The sequence below is a fragment of the Lepidochelys kempii genome, chromosome 7, assembly GCF_965140285.1.
Source record: "Lepidochelys kempii isolate rLepKem1 chromosome 7, rLepKem1.hap1, whole genome shotgun sequence".
In the NCBI taxonomy this organism is placed as follows: Eukaryota; Metazoa; Chordata; order Testudines; family Cheloniidae; genus Lepidochelys; species Lepidochelys kempii.
Genome location: NC_136386.1, coordinates 26,057,066 through 26,079,239, shown reverse-complemented (window position 1 = coordinate 26,079,239; position 22,174 = coordinate 26,057,066). Strand labels below are relative to the sequence as shown.

Genomic DNA, 22,174 nt, shown 5'->3' with positions numbered 1-22,174 from the left:
TGTCCATCAGGATTGATACACACTATCCCGTTAAGTATGCCCAGAAGGTCTGGCATGCTAGGCACACCGCTCTCAACTCTCTGATGTTGATGCAGAGAACCAGATCCTCCTGGGACCAGAGACCTTGAGTCCTGCGGTGTCCTACGTGTACTCCCCAGCCCAAGTCTGATGCATCAGTCACTAGCGAAAGAGATGGCTGTGGACTGGCAAAGGGGACTCCTGAGCATAATCTCCAACTCCCTCCTGTGGTGGCTCAGAGGACCGGGTGAGGCAGGGTCACTATCCTGTCCAGGCGAGCCACGACTGAAGAGGTCGAAGCCGGAGTCTGGCATGCTGTATCACACAGGTACAGGCAGCCATGTGTCCCAGAAGCTTCAGGCAGTTTCTTGCTGTGGTGGTGGGAAACTGTCTGAGGCCTCGAATATCAGCCAAGGCCTGAAACCTCGCTTCCAGCAGGTATGCCCTGACTTGGCTAGAGTTCAGTACTGCCGCCATAAACTCTATCCTCTGGACAGCGGACAGTTGATTTTGCTTTGTTTAGAAAGAGACCCAAGCTGCTGAAGGTGACTCTGATGAATTTGACATGAGTTTCCACCTGGGTCCTCGAGTGGCCCTTGATCAGCCATTCGTCAAGGTACGGAAACACCTGGTGCCTGTGTAGGAACGCAGCAACGACTGCCATGCACTTGGTGAAGACTCGACGTGCTGCTGACAGGCCAAACAGAAGGACAGTGAATTGGTAGTGGGTATTGTTCACCACAAACCTGAGGTACTTTCTGTGGGGCTGAGGGATTGCGATATGAAAATACGTGTCCTTCAAGTCAAAGACGGCATACCAGTCTGCTGGATCCAGTGAGCAGATGATCGGGCCAATGGGACCATGTGGAACTTGAGTTTCTTCACGAATTTGTTGAGTTCTCACAGGTCCAAGATGGGCCTGAGGCCACCTTTGGCTTTCGGTATTAGGAAATACTGGAAATAGAAGCCCTTGTGCTTCTAGAAGAACTACTATACTATACTAACTAAACTGGAAAATAACTTTGTAGAGCATAAGTAAAGAACTGCTAAACTGCTTGCCGAAGCAAGAGCAAGGGGAAGTTCCAGCTACTGTCACGGGTGGTAAGATGGAACTGAGGGGGTGGTAAGTCGGCAGGGCTCTATATTGAGTGATATGAAGGTGCGACTCTGAGGGGCACCCAGGCCGACCCATGGATGCTGCTAAGGGAAAAATTATCCTGCTATTGTGCACGTGCGCGCACACACACCCCTACCTGTTTGGAAAGGACATGAACAGGCACTTGAAGAACTGACATTACTGTGGAACCAAAGGAAAAAATAAATACAATAAAGAGTGGCGTCTTGGCAAAAGGGTAGCAATTTGTGCAGGTGTATAATCGCAATATATGGGACTCTGCCTAAAAGAGAACAGCAGCACTAGATCAACATTATTTAGGAGGATAGGATTAAAATTCAAAATGATCTGGACAAACTGGAACAATGGTCTGAAGTAAATAGGATGAAATTCAATAAGGACAAATGCAAAGAATTCCACTTAGGAAGGAACAATCAATCAGTTGCACACATACAAAATGGGAAATTACTACCTAGAAAGGAGTACTGCGGAAAGGGACCTGAGGGGTCATAGTGGATCACAAGCTAAACATGAGTCAACTGTGTAACACTGTTGCGCAAAAAAAACAAAAAACAAAAAACAAACAAAAAAAAACACGCAAACATTCTGGGATGTATTAACAGGAGTATTGTAAGCACGACACAAGTAGTAATTCTTTCGCTCTACTTTGTGCTGATTAGGCCTCACCTGGAATATTGTGTCTGGCTCTGGGTGCCACATTTCAGGAAATATGTGGACAAACTGGAGACAGTCCAGAGAAGAGCAACAAAAATGATTAAAGGTCTAGAAAACATGACCTATGAGGGAAGATTGAAAAAACTGAGTTTGTTTAGTCTGGAAAAGAGAAGATGAAAGGGGACATGATAACAATTTTCAAGTACATAAAAGGTTGTTTACAAGGAGGAGGGAGAAAAATTGTTCTTAACCTCTGTGGATAGGACAAGAAGCAATGGGCTTAAACTGCAGCAAGGGCAGTTTAGGTTGGACATTAGGAAAAACTTCCTAACTGTCAGAATGGTTAAACACTGGAATAAATTGCCAAGGGAGGCTGTGGAATCTCCATCATTGGGGATTTTTAAGAGCAAGTTGGACAGACACCTATCAGGGATTGTCTAGATGATACTTAGTCCTGCCTTGAGTGCAGGGGACTGGACTAGATGACCTTTTGAGTTCCCTTCCAGTTCTATGATTTAGATTATAACCTCTTTTTAAATTGTAAGATCTTTGAAGCAGGAACCTTACCTTCAAGCTTGTCTGAAAAAAAAAGGATTTCTGGTGCTTTCTGGAAAAAAAATTGATAAAATAGTCTGGAGATAATGAAAAATTCGTTGTTGTTTCAGGAAACTTTTAAAAATGGTTTTGCAGACTGCCTAAACATAAATTTTCCTCCATGAGAAAGTCAAGCTTTTGCCTGATATGCTTGAAACTATACTGCTACCTGCTGGCTTACATGGAGACTGGAAACGATGCTACATTCTATTTTGATACATTGTTTTAAAAAAATGAAACTTTGCTGTTGGAACACTATTTGAAGTTCTAAAGAAAGAATATAGTTTGAAAACATACTGAAGCATTTAGGACCAGATCTCCTTCCCCTACTGCCCCCTGAAGACTACTTCTCCTCCTGTGGCCATGCAAGAACCAAAGAGAGGACAGCGGAAGGGGGAAGAAAAGGAAATCGCTCTTGAAAGACTGCCTTGAGAGCCTCCGCACTCCTGCCACCATAGAGCAACGGTCTGTGGTGCAGTGTGCAGGCATGTGGGAAATGGGACGTGGCCAGGTTACAGGATCCATGACTGTATAAAACCACTAGCTAAAGTAATCTCTTAGGGATGTAGTGGGTTGAAAGATGCTGTCGTAGAGGCTGTGGATGTAACAGTGTTGCAGCCCTGCCATTGGCTAAAAGGGGAAGAGTCTCTTCACCCTCCCATATCTCCTCTGATCAAACTTTTGTTTGGACTTTGTGCAGCAAATCAATATTTGGTCCCCATATACAGTAATGATACACGTCAATGCATTGAGCTAGGGGGATGTGTCCATTGGGGTGCTGAGGAGACTGGGGATAGGGCCAGTCTTGGTCATCTGAAAGATAGGCAAACAGAATGTAAATTAATTTGCATATAATGGAAATGAGTTATGAACACTAGTGAGGGCAGGGGGAAAAAAAAATACAAAATGTACCTATGAAGGTTAGAAATATGAGCAGGAACAAAAAGAGCCAACCTGCACAAAAATTATCTGAAACACAGCTATTTGATTGAAGGAAGGTGGAAGTTTTAAAGTAGTAATTCTGATACAGACTTGCTAATAATAGTGGAAAGAAAAATATTATATTGAAAGTTGTAAGAGTGCTTGTCACTGGGGAAGATGTGGAGAAAGACAAGTCCTTGTCCCAAATATTTTACAATCTAAATTTGACAGACAATACAGTTCATAAATACAATATATTCTCTGAACAGATGAAGGTCAAACCTCAAAATGGCACAGAATTTTGTTTTAAATACGTATTTTGGTAGATCATCATCTTTGAAAGGAAGAAGTCTAATTTTCCCCAGTATTTTGTTTTCAGATAGTCTTCAGACATTGAGACACTGCGATGATCATGAAAATACATCAGCTAGATAAATAAATTCAGCCAGCTACAGCTGGTGTCTCTGGTATATCTGAGTGAAATGCAGAGCTGAAGGAAAGGGGCTAGAACAGAGGAGCCAGCAAAAAAACAAAACAAAAACAAAACAAAAAAACAAAACTAAAATTGTATCCTGTCATCAAATATAGCATTTCCTCTATTCACAGAACTTAAATTCAATTTTAGCAGCTTACTGAGAAAAGTTTTCCCTGTGTTGATTCTCTTTTCCTTCCTTATTCTGGTCCTTAAATGGAGGTCTTGGACCAAAGGAGTTAGGAACCTAAATACCTTTGAGGATCTGGTCCAAAGAGTCTAAGATTTGCTGTTTGGCTTTTTTAGTCTCCAGAACAACAGTAGCACAATACTACATGGGAAGGTGCATTTGGATGGAAACAGGCGAAAGTCTGTTAAATATGAGATGAGTTAGTATGGCACAGTCATTATCCAAAAAGAAAAGGAGTACTTGTGGCACCTTAGAGACTAACCAATTTATTTGAGCATAAGCTTTCAAGAGCTATTTGTGTACACATCAAATCCAGCTTGATTATCCATCATTATCCAACTGCCACTTACTTGCATCGGGCTAAATGTTGTGGTCCTTATTCAGGCAAAATTGCTGTTGATTTCAGTGGGAGTTTTGAGTAAGAACTCCAGTATATGATCCATTATATTCAGTCTGGGGCCAAATACTTCCCAATTCAGGAAAGCATCGCTATTCAGGACAGTATTAGAATATGTGCTTAACTTCCTTTGAAATCAAGAGGATATAAGCACATTTAATTTTAAGTATGAGTTTAAGTGTTGCCTTGAATAGGGATGGACATAAGTAGATGCTTAAGTGCTTTCCTGAATTAGAGCCAAATCCCCTGTGATAAATAAAGGGAGGAACAGCTCCCTTTGATGGACACCAAGCCAGCCAGTTAGCTGTAAAATCCCTCTTGGTAGCTGTTCTTTACTTGCTTTACCTGTGAAGGGCTAAAAAGTCCCCCAGGTAAAGAAAAACAAGTGGGCACCTGACCAGAAGAACCAATGGAAAGGTAGAACTTTTTAAAATTGTGAAAAACTAACTTTCCCTTTGTCTGTTGTTCTCTGGGCTGGAGGAACGGAGCAGCCATGCTATAAGCAACTTAAGCCAGGTATGATGATAAATCATCAGATCATGCCTAGAACTACTTATCTGAACTCTAAATGTGTTAAGTAGATCAGAATGTTTAGCTAGACGCAATTAGGGTTATTTCTTATTGGCTTGTGGACTCCTCTGTGTTAACCCCAGATGCTTTTGTTTGCTTGTAACCTTTAAGCTGAACTCCCAAGAAAACTATTTTGGGTGCTTGATTTTTGGAATTTCTCTTTTAAAAATCTAGCAAAAGCCTAAGTTCCAGATGTATTTTCTTTCTTTTTGTTTTTAATAAAATTTACCTTTTTTAAGAACAGGATTGGATTTTTGGTGTTCTAAGAGGTTTGTGCATGTTGTTTGATTAGATGGTAGCCACAACTAATTTCCTTTGTTTTCTTTCTCAGCTCTTCCCCGGAGCAGGGATGAAGGGCTTGAGGGTACCCCACAGGCAGGAATTCCCAAGTGCTCCTTCCTGGGTTCAAAAGGAGTTTTGTTGCATTTGGGTGGTGGAAGCATTTACCAAGCCAAGGTCAGAGAAAACCTGTAACCGTGGGAGTTTAATACAAGCCTGGAGTGGGAAGTATTAATTTTTAAAATCCTTGCAGGCCCCACTTCTGCACTCGGATTGACAGAGTTGAGATTCAGTCTGGACATCCCCCCTATGAAGGCATAAGTAATTCTCCCTGAAAAAAGTAATAAAAACTTCAGGATTGCAATTAAAAAATAGTTAAGGTTCCAATTAAAAAATAGTGTTTTTTCATATGCTGTTATTAAAGAAACTATGTCAAGGGTTACAAGGTGCTCAATGTCCTACTCCTGAAGCATTTCCCCATAAAGCATCATTGATGGCAATACAAAGGTAGGGAGCTGCAATTATAGCTATTCAATAGGAGACAAGGATGGAGGATGGGAAGAGAGGGCCAAGGAGGACAAAGTCAGCTGAAGGCACTAAGAAACTGATCCTCAAGGCATTAAGAAGCCACTTTCAAAACACTGGCCCTTATTGGACTACTTTTAAACACCTAACCCAAGATTTTCAAACCTGACTGACTAGAGCTCATCACCCAAGCCATACACATCTAAATGAGTAGCCTGATTTTCAACAGTAGCAAGCAACCACAGCTCCCCATCTATTCCTCTAGCAAAACAAATAATACTTTTGTAACAAGAAAACCCCATACTAACTATAATGTTGATACTAGTGAAAGTTAGTCACATGTGTAACTGCACAATTGGGCACTTAGTGGTCTATTTTAATATAGTAATAATTTGGTATAGCCCCCCCCCCCATTTTTAGTAAGTTGGGAGTGACAGATTCCCAACCAGTTTGACTACACTTGTATCCCCAATGAACTATTGTGTGCATTTACCCCACCTCCCAAATATTCTTAAATACTTTTGTACCTACTGCATTTTTCTCCCCAAACAAAATTAATAACAAACAACAGAATAATGATTATGATGATTTGGGCGTCAATCCAGCACTGAAATCCACACAAGGCTTTGTCCATGCAAAACTCATTGCACAACTGGGGGGGGGGTTTGTATGCCTCCGTTAATATTTTACACAGGATACAAAACAACACGAATAGTTTTGCATCTACCCCTCCCCCTCTCCGATATATCTTAACACGGCTATGGCCGATTCCCGCTCCGCCGCCAAACCACTCGACTCGCGGTTCTGTATCTAGGCCAGCCCCATGTGCGCGCGGTTCCCCAGAGGCGCGCCCGCAGGCAGCCGTTGGAATGGCCCTGTGAGGCCCTTACGTTACCCGCTCAGCTGCGCGCGGCAGGGGAGGAGGGAGCGAGGCTCCGGACTCCAGCCCCCACAATGCCTCGCACGCAGGCGGAGCCCCTCCCTTAGTGTAAGGGGAGCTCATTGGCGGGAGGGCCCGAGCCTTGGGGGAGCCTATCACCTCCCGTCTCATTGTGCGGTGGCAGTAACCAACGTACACACACCCGGACTCCAGGCAGCAGCGCCGGTCTCCCTCCAGCCGCGCTGTCTCCTCGGGTGGTTCGCCGCATCCCGCGGGTGTAGAAGGGGAAGGGCCATGAACCTGGGGTAAGCAGGGCAGGGCCCGGCTTTTGACTCCTCTGTGCTGGGCGTGTCTGTCCCCGTGGCCTGGTTCTCCATAATGACCCACTCCCCAGAGCCGGACAGGGCTGTGCTTCGCCCCGCGTGCGGCTAACGGGCTTCCACAGCCAGGGCCAGGGCCTGCAGCACGTTATAACGTAAAATGTGCGACGTGACGTGTCGGCGCCTGGGTTTGCCCGGGCAGGTGACGTCTCAGAGACGCCGCGGCAACGTGTAATGTGCCCGCCTCCCTCCAAGAGTCCATGTTTTGTTTACTCGTTGTTCAGTGGGTTGCTCTGGGTACTTTATTCTGTGCCTCACAACTCGGTGTGGCCAGTCCGTCCCTAGAACTGCTGCTAGTGTAGGCCCGTGGCGTGTTACAACAGGTAGTGACTATTGGAAGTAAAACATGATCCCTGTGCATTCCGCTAGGTAAGGGAAGGATTCTGGCTTTTAGCTGTCAGCCTTTACTCCCAGTTCTTCCAGCTAGGATTTTCACAGGTGTTGCGCCCCCCCCCCCCAGTAATGATGCTTCAGTGGTCAATTTATGCATACTCTAATAATTTCACTTTACCTTGTCTCAGTATTAGTGGCTCCAAGAGTTCAAAAATTATGATTCAGGCCTCAAATATCATGATCTTAGCATAAAAACAATTAAGTTTAAAAAAATGTTTTTGTATTTACCTAGTAATGTTCGAGCATTTAGGGTTCATGTTTTCAGGCTTTTCTATGCAACTATGAGGGCTAGAAAGCTAAATTATTACTATTTTTAAATGAAAGCTAAGATTCACAGATTATCCAATTCTAAAAAGAAAAGAAGTACTTGTGGCACCTTAGAGACTAACCAATTTATTTGAGCATGAGCTTTCGTGAGCTACAGCTCTGTAGCTCACGAAAGCTCATGCTCAAATAAATTGGTTAGTCTCTAAGGTGCCACAAGTACTCCTTTTCTTTTTGCGAATACAGACTAACACGGCTGTTACTCTGAAACCTATCCAATTCTAACAGCCAAGAAAAATACCATGAATCAAAAGAGCTGACAATACTCCTTCCTTAATATTCGGATTAATATCTCAAACTATTTTTGTTTTTCATTTTCAATAAGAACTAGGATTTCAGTAAAATAGAGTTCAGACACTTAAATGTAAGATTTAAAGAAATTTTTTTAACTCTTTAACATTGATTTCCATTCCCTGGAGGTCTACCCGGTGTTTTTCTTTCTTTCTCTCTCTCTCTCTTTTTTTTTTTTTTTTTGAAGAATCCTCTCTCACAACAGTATGGGGTGTGTTAGAATATGAAGAAAATTTAAATTTTTATTTAAAGGACAGTGAAGTACTGTTTTTAAAATGTTTTCCTCCCCACAGTTGTTTCCATCTCTCAGGCTTCTTGGGTGCTGAAATTAACATGGTTTATATTGTTTAACATACCTTTCTTTAGTTCACCACTTTATCAGTTATCCCATTACCCATCTCTTGGACCGGGTCAGAAATCAGACATGACAAGGTATGAATATATTGAAAGATGTCAGCCCAACGTAGATATATATTGAGATGATAAACAGGCTTAAAAGCACCAGCACTTGAATAGTATGGCTATCTCCCAATATTTGCGTATTTATAAGAAGCAATTGCTTAAGTTTGTATTTAATATAAACATAGCTCATATCACCTTTTCATATTCTAAGTGTCTTGAGACCACCTCTCTCCTTGTGCTGTAATCTCACATACTTTGTTGATGATGATTTCAGGTACAGAAGAGTTTAGCTGTTTTTGTTATTGTTTTACAGAGATGGATTAAAGCTTGAAACTGAAATTTTGGATGGAAAACCTAGGCTAATTTTGGCTTCATATGGTATGATTTTATTATGTATAATCGTTAAGTTCAGTAGTCTCTAATACACTTTAAATCTTCTTGAAGATATCTTGTTATAAAGGGTATGGTTAATTTTTTTTAAGTATTAATGTTTTGTATAGTGATGTGAAAGAACTATTCAAGATTTTGATGAAATATTCTGTACATTGTTATTTATGGGTCCTAATATTCACCAAAATGGTACTGGCATGGGTTGGTATTTGTCTTTCCATAAATCATGCATTGCCAGCTATATGTACTGTCTGACAATAATGGTTATGATCATCACAAATATTGATCAATTGGCAAAGTCTAAGGTAGTCTCAGCTCAGCTCTCAGCAGTCTTTTGGCTCTTGTGCGTCCAGAGATAAATTGACCATTCTATATAGATTGACCTGATTTGAGGAATACTTCCATATCTTTACAATGCTGTATTTAAACAGAGGGAGCATGTTAAAAAAAAAAAGGTTTTGTAAATGTAGTTCCTTCTAAGTTGCAAGGCACTGCAGCTTTCTCTGAGGTTTGGAATGAGTTACTAACCACAGGATAAAACTCTGTGAACATTTTTACTTTTAAAAACCAATATATTTAGGCTACCTCTCATTCTTGCTGCTGAGATGCAAAAATCTCTTTTCCAGTATTTATTCATTATTAAATGGCTTGAATGGAAAGCATTGCTTTTGCTGTAATAACCCAGCATCAAAGTATATGATCGTATTACTGTTAAGCAGTACTGGGAACAATTCTGATTTCTTGATGGGTCAGCTAGCCATATTGCTGATTAGCACACGTATTAGTCAAAAAAATATAAATGTAGGATGTCATAAGTGGAGTGGACAGTAGCACAAGTAAACCCAATAAATTGTGCAAGTCATTCATAAATAAACCCTAAATCTGATGTTCAGAATAAAACACTGATATTTTATAATTATAAATATAAATATTTTATATTTTAAATCCCCTTTCCCAAAATCTCCCAGGGTTCACTACATAGCTGCCAGAAGCCTGAAGATCTCTGCCTTTTCCCCTCTCTTTAAAGCCATCTTTCATCTTCCAGATTCTGCATTTACCATATTTTTGTCCAGGGAAGACTTTATGGGATTACTTTCTGAGCCAATCAATGCCAGTCAGTCTGCTATAGACATTGTTAACCACTTTAGCACGCTTCCCTCCTCTTCTCTCTTTTTCCTTCTGGACTGTAGATGATACATCTGGCAATCTCCCCCCTTTATGGGCCTCAGTGATGGATTGGAACCAGTAGTCACCCCAGAATGCTCTCACAAAGCAAGATAGCAAAGACTGGACTGGCATTAAATTAAAAAAATAAAATACAAAATCTTGTCCAAGAAAACTATTTTTATAAAGTTCATGAGACTGATGTAAAAACAGCAGTGATATTCAGCTGAATTGTATCAGGTTACATTTATGAATTTGTTTCCTATACAATATTAAAATTTCCAAACAGCAGTGAGACTTTAATCAGGAACATCTTGTGGTGGCTTAAGACACCCAGTTTCAAAGAAATTATTGTGTCTTTTACACAGTAACGGTGGAGAGAATAAGCCATTTAAATGAAAAAGAAAATGAGATTGTAGAGTCAGAAATAGAGGCAGGGACATTCAACGTCAGGCATACTGGCTAAAGCTACTTTGAATTCATTATTTTTAAACTGATTAGATTTCAAGAAACTGTAATGGTGCCCCTAAACAGAGGATCTTTACTTATCCCTCATGTAGATGCAAGCTGTACTGCAGTTTCTCTTGCTGTCTGAGTAATCCTCTATCCAAACCATAGATGCCACCCTTTCACAGTAAAAGGAAGTCCACAGTAAAACAAATACTTACCAAAGGGGTCTTTCAAGGGGATGTTTCAGCTCCTCACTGGAGAGATACTGTTAGCAGCCCTACTCTGTACAGATCTCCCTCTTATAAAGCAGAACAGCATCACAAAAAATCCTACTCCCTTCAGTTTCTCACTGTTATGAGGGCAAGGACCTTATACTTCTGCCTCCTCTCCCAGCACTCCTTGCTATATAGCCTGTTATGCCTGTAGACTCTCTGAGAACTGCAGTTTCTGCTTATTTGGTTCTGGGTTGGTGAGCAGAGCCCACCAGGACAACAAACTCCCTCTTCCCCCGCCTCCCCCCCCTCAAGTAAGGGAAGAAGCCACAGAGCCTACTGGGAACTATGATCCCACAATACCTTAATTTCAGGCTGAAACTGAAAACAGGGCAGTGCTGAACTTGGGGCCTGTCCTTAAGGGACAGCATACCTGCTTACAGGGCCTTAGGAGCATAAACATTAATGTAAATACAAATGTAAGGATATTTATCTAAAATGGGAAATCATTATCAATGAGGTTGTTTCCACTGGGGTCCCACAAAGATCTGTCCTTGACCTAGTGCTATAAACTATCTTTATCAAGGATCTGGAAGAAAATGTAAAGTCATTGCTGGTAATATTTATACATGAGTAGGGCCCTACCAAATTCACAGCCATGAAAAATGTGCCACAGACTGTGAAATCTGGTCTTTTGTGTACTTTTACTCTATACTATACAGATTTCATGGGGGAGACCAACGTTTCTCACATCGGGGGTCTTGACTCAAAATGGAGTTGCAGGGTGGTCAGAAGGTTATTTTATGGGGGTTGCAGTATTGCCACCCTTACTTCTGTGCTGCCTTCAGAGCTGGGCAGCAGGAGAGTGGTGGCTCTTGGCTGGGTGCCCACCTCTGAAGGCAGCGCCCAGCCAGCAGCGGCGGAGAAGTAAGGGTGGCAATACAATACCATGCCATCCTTACTTCTGCTGGTGACGGTGCTGGTGGTGGCTCTACCTTCAGAGCAGGGCTCTCAGCCAGCAGCCGCCACGCTCCAGCAGCCTGCACTGCTCTGAAGGCAGCGCTGCTGCCAGCAGCAGTGCAGAAGTAAGGGTAGCAGTACCGCAAACCCCCTTTCCCCCGCCCCCAATAACCTTGTGATGTCCTCCCAACTCCTTTTTAGGTCAGGACCCCTACAATTACACCACCAGAATATTTCAGATTTAAAGAGCTGAAATCATGAAATTTATGATTTTTAAGATCCTGTGACCATGAAATTGGTAGGGCCCTACACATGAGACAAAAATTACCGGAGTGGTAAATAGTGACGGGGACAGGTCAGTTATATAGACAGCCCTGGATTGCTTGACAAGATGGACTCATTTGAACATATTTTTAAAGACATACAAATGCAAGGTCATACGTCTAAGAACAAAGAATGAAGGTCTCACTTACAAGCTAGAGGCCTGTATCCTGGAATGCCGTGACACCAAGAAGAACTGTAGGGGTAATAGTAGTAGATAATCAGTTGAACATGGGATGCTGTAGCTAAGAGGACGAACACCATCCCTGGATATATAAACAATGGAATATCAAGTAGGAATGGGGACATGATATTACATCTGTATACAGCATTAGTGAAACCATTACGGTAATGTCGTATTCATTTCTGGTGTCAGCACTTCAAAAAGTATGTTGAAAAATTGGAAAGGGTTCAGAAAAGAGCTACCAGAATAATTCAAGGTCTGGAAAACATGCTTTATAGTAAGAGACTAAAGAAGATCAATCTGTTTAGTTTATCCAAGAGATGGTTAAAAGATGACTTGATTACAGTCTGCAAGTATCTACATAGAAAAGAGATTTCTGATAAGTAGGTGGTTCTTTAAATCATTAAAAGGGCAACTTAGTATGTGGCAAGCCAGGGTGTGACTATACAGCACACTAGCCTATCAATACTAAGGGCTTGTCTACACAGTGCGGAAAAAGTGCTCTAGAGGGATGCAATTTGTAGAATGCTCTAATGTTTTGTGTTCTAACTGCCCCGAGTAGATCCTGCACAGAACTATGTTATCGCAAACTAGGTACCTTTTAGAATGGGCCAGCAGGGTCTATGCAGGGCAGTTAGAGTGCTCTACAAATCATATCCCTCTCGAGCGCTTTGCCATGCTGGGTCCTAAGTGGACCCTGCTGCTGCACACTAAGGACAAAGTGTATTTTGGAACTTTTAGTGTGCTGTAGTAGGGTCCACACAGCGAGTCACTGTACAGCAAGTTAGTGCACCGTACATTCATGCCATGGATTGTTGCACACCAAGTCTTTGTGTGGACAAGCCCAAAGGTATAATGAGATCCTGTGGTTAGAAGCTGAAGCTAGATAATTCAGACTAGAAATAACGTACACATTTTTTAGAGAAAGAGGGTAATTAACCATTGGAACAGCTTACCTAGGTTTGTAACTAATTGTCCCTCAGTTGAAGTCTTTAAATAAAGACTGGATATCTTTCTAAAAGTTTACTGCATCTAACAAGTTTTTGATGCAGAAATTACAGGCAAGGTTCTTTGGACTGCATTAGGCAGGAGGTGAGACTAGATAACTATAATAGAATAATAGATTTTAAGGCTAGGTGGGACCATGACTTTCTCAGGATGTGGTTTTTAAGGAAATAATTGTTGATTATTGAATACTTTTCTCATGTGTATATTTTGTTTTATTTGTTTTACAGTGGGTAAATCAAAATCCACAGTTAAGGTAAGTGGAGTAATGATTCCTTGATCTTTAGATAAGAACCAAAAAGACAATAGTTAATATCTTTTCAAAATGTGTTTAAATAGCGATTTCTGATGTGTCTAAATATCTGTGGTCAATGTTAACTATGAAAGAATGAAGTTCCATTGTCAAAACTCATGGTAGCTGACGAAGTAGGTAGGATTAATATGACTTGAACCCCTCTATCCCTGGAAAATACTCTGCATGCAGTATGCCTGAAACTTAGTTAACTAAGACAAATTCTCAGAACAGAGATTAAAAAAAAGACAGTAGTACAATGAACCACATTGGATAACGTTCTGATGATTAAAGTGATTAGTTGGAAGCCACAGAGACTCTGGCATCAAAGCTGGGTACTGAAACCAGATTTTCTTGAGTCTCATTCCAGTATCTTAACCATAAGGCCATCCTTACTTTTTGGATGAACTAGAAGGGAGTAAGATTTGAGATGGAGAAGCCAGAGGAGAGGATGTTTCAGTAGTTAAGGCAAGAGAGAACCAAAGCATAGATAAGTATTACAGCTGAAGGGAAAATGCGAGGGAGAGATTTATATAGTACAGAACAAAATAAGGTTTGGCAACATACTGATTTGTGGGGAGAAGAGGGGAAAAATATGCCTGGTTCCAGCAGCCAAGCTTTAGAAATTTTTAGCCATGTTGAATTTGAAGAAAAGCAACATGACTTTCAGGAAGAGATGATAAGAGTTGTCAGCCTGAATAGAGGTGGAGAGGTCAGAAGTGAATGGACAGTCATCATCAGCATAGAAAGGTTAAGCAAGATCATGGGAGTAGATGAAGTCACCCAAGAACATACATAAGATACAGGGGGAGAAAGAGGGAGTGAGAATCAAGGGAGATCTCTGGGGAACTCCAGCGGAGAGGTGGAGAAGAAGATCAAAGGAACTCCTATGCAGTTAATACATATCAGCAGCCATTGTAATGAAATAGCTGCCTTGCCTTTTGTCATTCTGAAACCTTACTTAGAAACAAATTGTGCCTTCAGATGCTTGCATACAACTCCTGTTCATATCTATAAGAGTTGCACATGAGTCTTTTGAGGGATGAATTTGCCACTTACTGTGAACCATAATAGCTCAGCCTGAGATGACTTGTTCTGATTTCTATGGGTTCAAGGTTGCCTTGGGGATGGGATAGGATGGAGAAGGTGAAGAGAAATCATTTTTACTATCCACATTACTTCCTACAATTACAAGTCTGTTAGATAATACTGGTTTCAGAGTATAGATAATACTGTGGTTTTCCTTCAGTTTGCAGAAGATAGTAGTTTATCTTGGGTAAATGTGTTTTTAAAGAATACTTACCTGAAAACTGTCTCTTTCCCCAGCACCCACATCTGCCTGAGCCCTTCATACCTGATCAGATAAATGTGACTTTTAACAGGTCTAGTGCCCTTGCATTTATGATGCTTACCCAACCGGAAGACATTCATACAACTCTATCCTATGACATTATATTGAAATAATTGGGCCCACTATTTGAAAGGAGACTAGATTAGGCCTGGCATGCAAGAGGTTAAAGGAAAATTATCCTGTTTTGTTCACCAAAGGGTTTGAAATCTGACCGTTGAATGCAAATACATTTTAAATTAGTGCTTCTGATCAGAACCAGATTATTAAAATTTTATTTTGATTTTTCGCTAGCAGCAACCATAACGCAGAAGAGGGATTATTATCTCTAATACCAGCAGTATGGGACAAGTGACCATACCGTAAAACTAATTTCCATACTGTTGCTTTAGACATTCATATTCAAATTAAAAAATAAACAGTAATGCATACTTTGGAGCCAAGTCCCCTTCTCAGTTATATTAGTATTCATCTGGAGTCATTCCATTTAGTGAACTAGAGTTTCTACTAATGTAACAGAGAACAGAATTGGCTTTTACTATTTAGACATGACAGATAGAATACGTGTGCTTTTACTGCCTGAAGGAAGGAAAAGACTACGGGCACATAGTTTTATCTTTCATAGGATATTAAAGTAAATAAACTGTTATTGTTTTAGCAGATGGGTAATAAAACTAAAATCCTCAAACATCCATTGAGAACAACACAGTCTGGACATGTTCTGAAATCAACACAAAATTCCTGTGTCAAGCATGAACATATTTTAGCAAAAGACAGAAGTGGCTCAAGATGGTCAGCAATAAAAGGTGAAAAAACCTGTGTGACTTTGTCATCATCTAAAGATTCATCAAAGGAATCCTTAAATAAAAACCATGCTTTGATTATCCAAAAAGACAACACAGCTGGAATGCCGGATTTACAGAACCCTAATAAAATTGCTGTTAAAAAGCCCAAACAGAAGTCTCAAAAACCTCATATCTCAGGTGAAGATCTAAGGAACAGTTTGGTGTGTTTAACACAAGAGCAACTTGAACAGATTCTGATAACTGTAAAACAAGGAACCAAAATTGAGTCCCAGGCCCAGGAGGAAAAGCAAGAAGAAACAAGTAAGATATATATCCTGCAGCAAAAATGAAATTTTCTCTTACTGGTAGTTTTTAGAAGGTTTGTATTACGGAAATTAATCGCAGATATTTGAAATAAAAATGAAATGCTTTAACTTTGCATTTAAAATTTCGGGCAGTCTGTTGAATAATTAAATGTACAGTTTCCAAAAAAAAGTTATTTTATATTTATTAAACATCAAAGGCACTTTTTGAGTAAAAAGAAAATATTTCAACTTATTTTTAAAAGGAACATTTTCCATTATAAATTAAAAACTACACAGCCATCTCTAAGTTATTACTGTGAATTTACATACTTATTACGATTATCTTCTGATATATATTGTCTTCAGTTATGTAAAGAGTCACTCAGATGTTTTTGTTGGGAAGCTAATTTCTCCCAGGTCTGTTTTATCTAAATGTATAAATATTTACAAGTTGTTCCTCTAAACAAGAGGCTATCTCTAGACATGGAATATGATACATAATTGAAAATTCTCTCTCAAGCACATCACTCAAGGAAAGTAAATAGGAAAAGATCACAAGTGAGTAGGGATTAAAACCTCCCTCCCAGAGGATCCAACATAGTACTGTTTTGGAGCAGACTTGTTTGGGAGGGTGAGCAGAGGTAAGTGCTATATTAGGCCCTGATCTTGAAAATGTGCACCCATTTAACCTTTTGCACAAGGAGCTGATCTGGTCCACTACAGAATTCATTAGGATGCTTCATTAAGTGAGTGTTTGCGGGGTCTGGCCCTTTGACAGTTGTATACATTTGAAGATTCTCTTTTTCGTGTGTGAGTGAGAGAGAAATATTTGGAAGACTGTGGGCCCAGTTAAAAAGACCTGACTTACTTCACCACAAAATCAGTTTCATACTCCAGCAGAAGGGGATAATATAGTACATACTGGAACATATAATGAAGGTGCAGCTCTGTTGGCTTCAGTAGAGCAAGATCAGATTTCCAGCATTTGGTCCTAAGTGTGTCTGTTGAAAGTCTTAACTAACATGCCAAATATGATTATGTTCAGTGATGAGGCCACCAGTTCATTAGAAACTAGACTGAGGCCACCAGCTCATTTCAGTTGCTATGAACCTGTTCCTGGTTCCAACTAGTGACGTAGATGAGCTAGATTATTTTAAAATAAAGACTAGATTTGACACTGACAGTCTTCCCACAAGGAAGAGATACCATCACTTTTGGATCTATTCTTACTTTACTGAGAGAAGAGGTTCATATAGCCTATCCATGTGTGAGACTGTGACAGTGTCTGAGTGAAACGATCATATTGATGGGCCAAAATTAACCAGAACAAACTGATTTTCCCTTAGACCTGTAGAAAACATTAGATAATATTAAGACTATTGGGAAAAATTGATTACATATCATCAAGAGGAAGAAGAAAGCAATTTTCTTGGTTCATTCAGACATTTTCTGAGTACCCGCTACATTAATCAGAATTATACTGCAAGTCATAAATCCAATTTGACCATGCAGGATTGAATAACTCCCATTAATGCCAATGAAAGTTATTCTTAATGTGCATGTAGGGGTGGTTGAGTGTGTGTGTGCACATGCACGCAAGAGAATCCCATCTTTCAAATTTAGGTCCTGATCCTATAAGCCCTTTGGGTGCTGAACTCCCCTAAAGTTCCAACTGTGGATTGCTGCAGGATCAGCTCCTTAATTTTGTAGCCATAGTTGCTTTTTTAAAATGTATGTTAAGATTGAAGTTTATGAAAAAATTGATCTAACAGTTTATCAGAGGAAATATAAAAGCCAAGGTTTTTTTTATTCCTTTTTGGACTGAACACAGTATCTATATTTCACGCTGAATGGTTACATGTGGGATTGTAGTTTGATTTCAATTAGAGCTATAGTTATATTATTGATAGCTAATCTCACATCTGGGTCAATATTTTCAAATGTGTCATTAAGAACTCTTGATTATGTTAAGCAATGGTATGTAAAAAATTCTAGTTTCAGTTTAGCTGTGAAATGGAGCAGCTGGCAAATCAGTTCAAACCAACTATTATTGCATACTGATGTATTTTCTATTTTAAATATCGTCTTCAATATTTTTGTACATTTAAGGTTGTTTTTTTTTATCCTAATACCCTTGCCTATATTTCTGGGGGGGAAAGCACCCAAACACGTTGTATATTCTCTGTTTTCTAAAGATGATTATTTTTTAGAAGTCTATTTTTGGGGTTAGAGCAAGGAAGAGTGATGGAGATAATTTCTTTTAAAGCTATTGGAAGATGTTTAATCCCCTGTGTGCCCCTGCAATAACAGACATCTTTCATCTGTTTTCCCTAAAAACAGTATCCATCATTGATTTTAGTTTCTATACTTATTTGAAATATGAGTTTAGAGTCTCCTAGCATGCATGTTAAGAGTGGTTTTCAGATAATTTTAATGACATCTTGTTATTAGTATTATTTATATCACAGTAGCACCGTGAGGTCCCAGCCAAGATCAGCGCCATTGTAATAGATGCTGTGCATATACATGTTAAGAAACAGTTCCTATCCCAAATAGCTTACAGGTTTAAGAAAGGAAAAGAAGGGTTTGGGATATTTATCCTTGCTTTACAGTTGTAGAACAGTCACAGAGGGATTAAGGGACTTGCCCAAAGTCACAAAGTAATTTGTAGGACAACTGAACCAAGGTCTCCTCAGTTCTAGTCCAGTTCCTTAACCACAATGCCATCCTTCCTATCACATTCACTTATGCACAAGATAACATCTTACTGCAAACACATTTACCAGAGAGTTTGTGCCCTTAAAATAACTAGGTTATTTAAGAATATTCTAAGTAGACTCTTGGAAAGCAAAATTGCAAGCAACTCCATCAACATTTAGTGCAGAATTGAATCATTTTAGGCATTGCACTGTGTTGAAGTTATGTGGCGTGTCAGCAGGAGTCCTAGAAATCATTGTACCTCAAGGAGAGGTAATACCCTGCCAGTGCTCAGAGGAAGTGCTTCCATTGCTTAATGTCACTCCCCTGTATGTACACCCCTTCTGAGGTGTGCTACTTAGTAGTTCTAGTGTTCATGTGAGCTTCAGCTCCACTAATTTGAATTAGCCAGGTTGTACGGTTAATATAAACTATTGTACACAATGTGGAGTGACAATCTAGTGCAGTATTTATTAACATGGACATTTTACTTTGTAGGCCAAAACAAACACTCAAATATTAGCACTGCTGCTAATCAGGCCCCACAAGAGGAGAACATAATGGGATTACTCCAAAAAGCTGATGAAGTTTCATCTGTCCCAAATGAAAATAATTATGCCTCAAGCAGAAAACAAGCAGCATCTGAGCAGGCTGAACAGAAAGTTATGTATGTAGATCTGTTAATTAATCATCCAAAATACCTTTTTTTTATTCTTGTATCCTATATTAAACTTTTAATATGAATACATTAGTAATGAAATGGAACCTGAGTAGTTCCAATGTAAATTAATTGCTAATTTAAAATTAGGCACTTTGGCTTTTAAAAATAAATTAATTTTGTTTTTTTCTGCAGTAAGAATTCATGGAAACCAGCTGACATATTTAGTACCCTAGGTGAAAGAGAAGGGGATAAAATGTTGTTAGAAGCAAAGAAGTCCCAGTGGAAGAAGGAACTAGGTATGCATTAAAATATAATTTGCCATATTTATATTAAGCAGTGTATTATGTTGTAGCATTGGTCACTTAATATAGTCAAAACTTCAATTTTTTTCAAGTTATAAAGGTTTAAATCTATTGATAAGATTAGAGTTTAAAAGTGTTTTAAATATTCTCTATCAGTTTGTGTTTTTTCTGTTTGTAAAACACATTTGCTTGAGCTTCTAATTAGACTTGGCTAAAATAGCTTTTTATTTTTAAAACCTCTCCTTGTTTTGTTTCAGACAGAATTTTCATGCCTGTAGATAAAGAAGTATTCATCCTTGCGCTGGTGCCTATGCCAGGGCAGGAACTGACAGGAGTCAGTTTATGACTTATCTTCCCTATGCAGCAAATACATCGCTAGTGGAGCCCTTGGAGCAGGCTAGGGCATTCCACAGAGCAGCCATAACTTTCTCTCCTGTAGCAATAGCTTTTGTGGGCCATGGCATGGTCACAGAGTGATCCGGGCACTGGTCCATCCCAATCATTCCTCTTGTCTTTAACACACCTCCTTCCTCCTCTAGTCTGGTCCTACCTGGACCTCCAGCAATAACAGCACTGAGGCTCTCTGTGCTGCAGATATTCTTCTGAGGCCTGATGTCTACCCTTTGGCTCTTTTGCTGCAGCCTCGCAGGCTCAAAGGGGCGTAGCATAGCACTGAATCTGATCCACAGGTTTCAGTTACTACTGTAGAGTCATCAGGTAGAAAGCAAACACTGTTTTGGTAGGGAGAGGGAAAGATGTAGAAAGGGATATGAATTTGTTCCCATCTCCCATTTTAAATAGACTTGTAGGAATCTATACTTAGTCCTGGCATCCAAATTCTGAACACCATTGTGGTATAAGCTTTTTTTTAAACATAACTATTGATATTTGTCTTTGAATCAATGTTTTCAGGAGAATAAGATCTTCTAAGGTTACTGGAAATTCCTAATGGAATAATGAAGCCATTAATTCCTATAGAGCAGATTTTGTTTAACCTTGATGTAAACTGTCTGGACAAAAAACCCTCCAAAATCTCCCACCATATTTCTGGGTTTGATCCTGCACAGTGATACACCAGTTCTAACCTGGTGTAACTTATTTGGTTTCAGTACAATTGTACTGGCACAAAACTAACAATGAAATGAGGAGAATTCAGGGCCTCTGCTATTTCTTAAGCAACACATGCAATATTTTTGATAAATATTTTCCTGAGTCACTGATAGTCCTTCACAGTTTTATCCTCTCCCAATAAAGATTTCCAGTTGCCTCCTGTTTCCACATCCTGTGCAGCCATCTTTCTCACAGGCAGAGCCTTTCAACACTTAAAACAAATATCTGGTTAGAAAGATTAATCAGGCAAAGGCCAGTTACCCATCTTAAGCTGCTTACACTATGTTTTTTATATTACCACACTGCATATTACTCTCTTTTGAAATTGCATTTACTTATATTTACTTATTCTAAAAAAAATTGTTTTAAAGACGAACAGATAGCTTTAAAGAAGAAATTAAAAGAAACTTTGGAGCGACAGACAAAATACTACCGTTGGGAGCAAACGGATGCTGATGGTGATAAAACCCATTTGGAAAAACTGGAGACAGTTAATCAAGCTAAAGTAAGGCTAGCAAGGAACCATTCAATAAAAGCAATGTGTGTCTTAGAGAACAAATTAATTTAGTTTTTTTATAGTGCTATATTTTGTTCATATTTCAGAATTGCTCTATAAGAGCTTGTTTTCAATGTGTATCCACTGATTACTTGTAAAATCTGCATTTAGGGATAAATCCCAGCACACAGGTCATGTTACTAGGCTGTGCACTTGTAGATTCCATTTCCTCTCCCTGGTAGAAAAACAGTAGTAAAGATCTTTGTATGTCCTAACAGAGCCCTGAAGGACCCTGTATGAAGCCCTTATTGTGTGGGTGGTGGGGATGGGGAAGTGGCCAGTGATCCCATGTCCACTCTCTCCTGCCTGTCTTGCATCAGACCCCCTCAGTGTTGCCACAGAAAGCCTATGGAGAGCTTCTTGTCAAGTGAAATCAGCCTCTTAGCCTCATACTTTGCCTATAATTTGTGACTTTGTTCATACTGTAGCTATCATTTAATTCCTACCTCTGTACTTTAATTCTGGTGTTTCTTAGTAACCTTTACTCTTAATTTGTTGACTTTTTCCTCTTTCATTGTTCTGTGGTTTGAGAAGAATAAAACAGTATAGTTATGATCAGTCAAGCAATACTTAGGTTGCTCATTAATTTTGCTGTTTAATACATTTGCCCTCTTGTGCAAATACAGTATGTAGAACCAATTAGATTAAAGGCAAGTTCAACTATAAGAATCTACATATCTAAACCAATATTTAGTTTGCGTGTCTGAGTAGGATGTATCCTCTACTAATAGAAAGGAAAACAAATTCAGTCACTCTATCTTAATCTTATCCAAGGATCTGGTACCTAATATGTCTTAACTTAGGAAGCAAGACTCTTTTTTTTGAGGTTTAAAAATATAATTGCACCCTGATAAATAGGTGATAATGGCAGCCTTTTGGGAACATAACCAGGATGGACTGGGTTTAACTCTATCTATTTCATTGGACCCTGCCAAGCAGAATTCTCCAGGTTGTAGCATCTATCACCATTATGGCATATGTAGTCTTTTATCATAGAATGATAGAAT

General features: G+C 39.6%; 1 protein-coding gene across 13 annotated transcripts in view; it reads left to right on the top strand.

Moving 5' to 3' along the window:
* Positions 1 to 6,786: 6,786 nt before the first annotated feature.
* The window catches only part of CCDC66 (coiled-coil domain containing 66), an 82,276-nt gene continuing 66,888 nt past the window's right edge, over positions 6,787 to 22,174 (top strand). For 8 of the 13 annotated variants that reach the window (XR_012159809.2, XR_012159808.2, XR_012159804.2 and 5 more), the window contains exons 1-8: positions 6,787 to 6,940; positions 8,390 to 8,455; positions 8,739 to 8,803; positions 13,342 to 13,367; positions 15,410 to 15,857; positions 19,037 to 19,205; positions 19,392 to 19,495; positions 20,983 to 21,116. Coding sequence is in view for 3 of the 13 variants with exons in the window: in XM_073351517.2 (XP_073207618.2) it covers positions 6,930 to 6,940; positions 8,390 to 8,455; positions 8,739 to 8,803; positions 13,342 to 13,367; positions 15,410 to 15,857; positions 19,037 to 19,205; positions 19,392 to 19,495; positions 20,983 to 21,116 (1,023 nt within the window). In the remaining 10 variants the exon portion in view is untranslated. Of the gene's footprint in view, positions 6,941 to 8,389; positions 8,456 to 8,738; positions 8,804 to 13,341; positions 13,368 to 15,409; positions 15,916 to 19,036; positions 19,206 to 19,391; positions 19,496 to 20,982; positions 21,117 to 22,174 lie in introns of those variants that run through there. The other 5 variants (XR_012159810.2, XR_012159807.2, XR_012159805.2 and 2 more) reach the window with 4 other exon arrangements.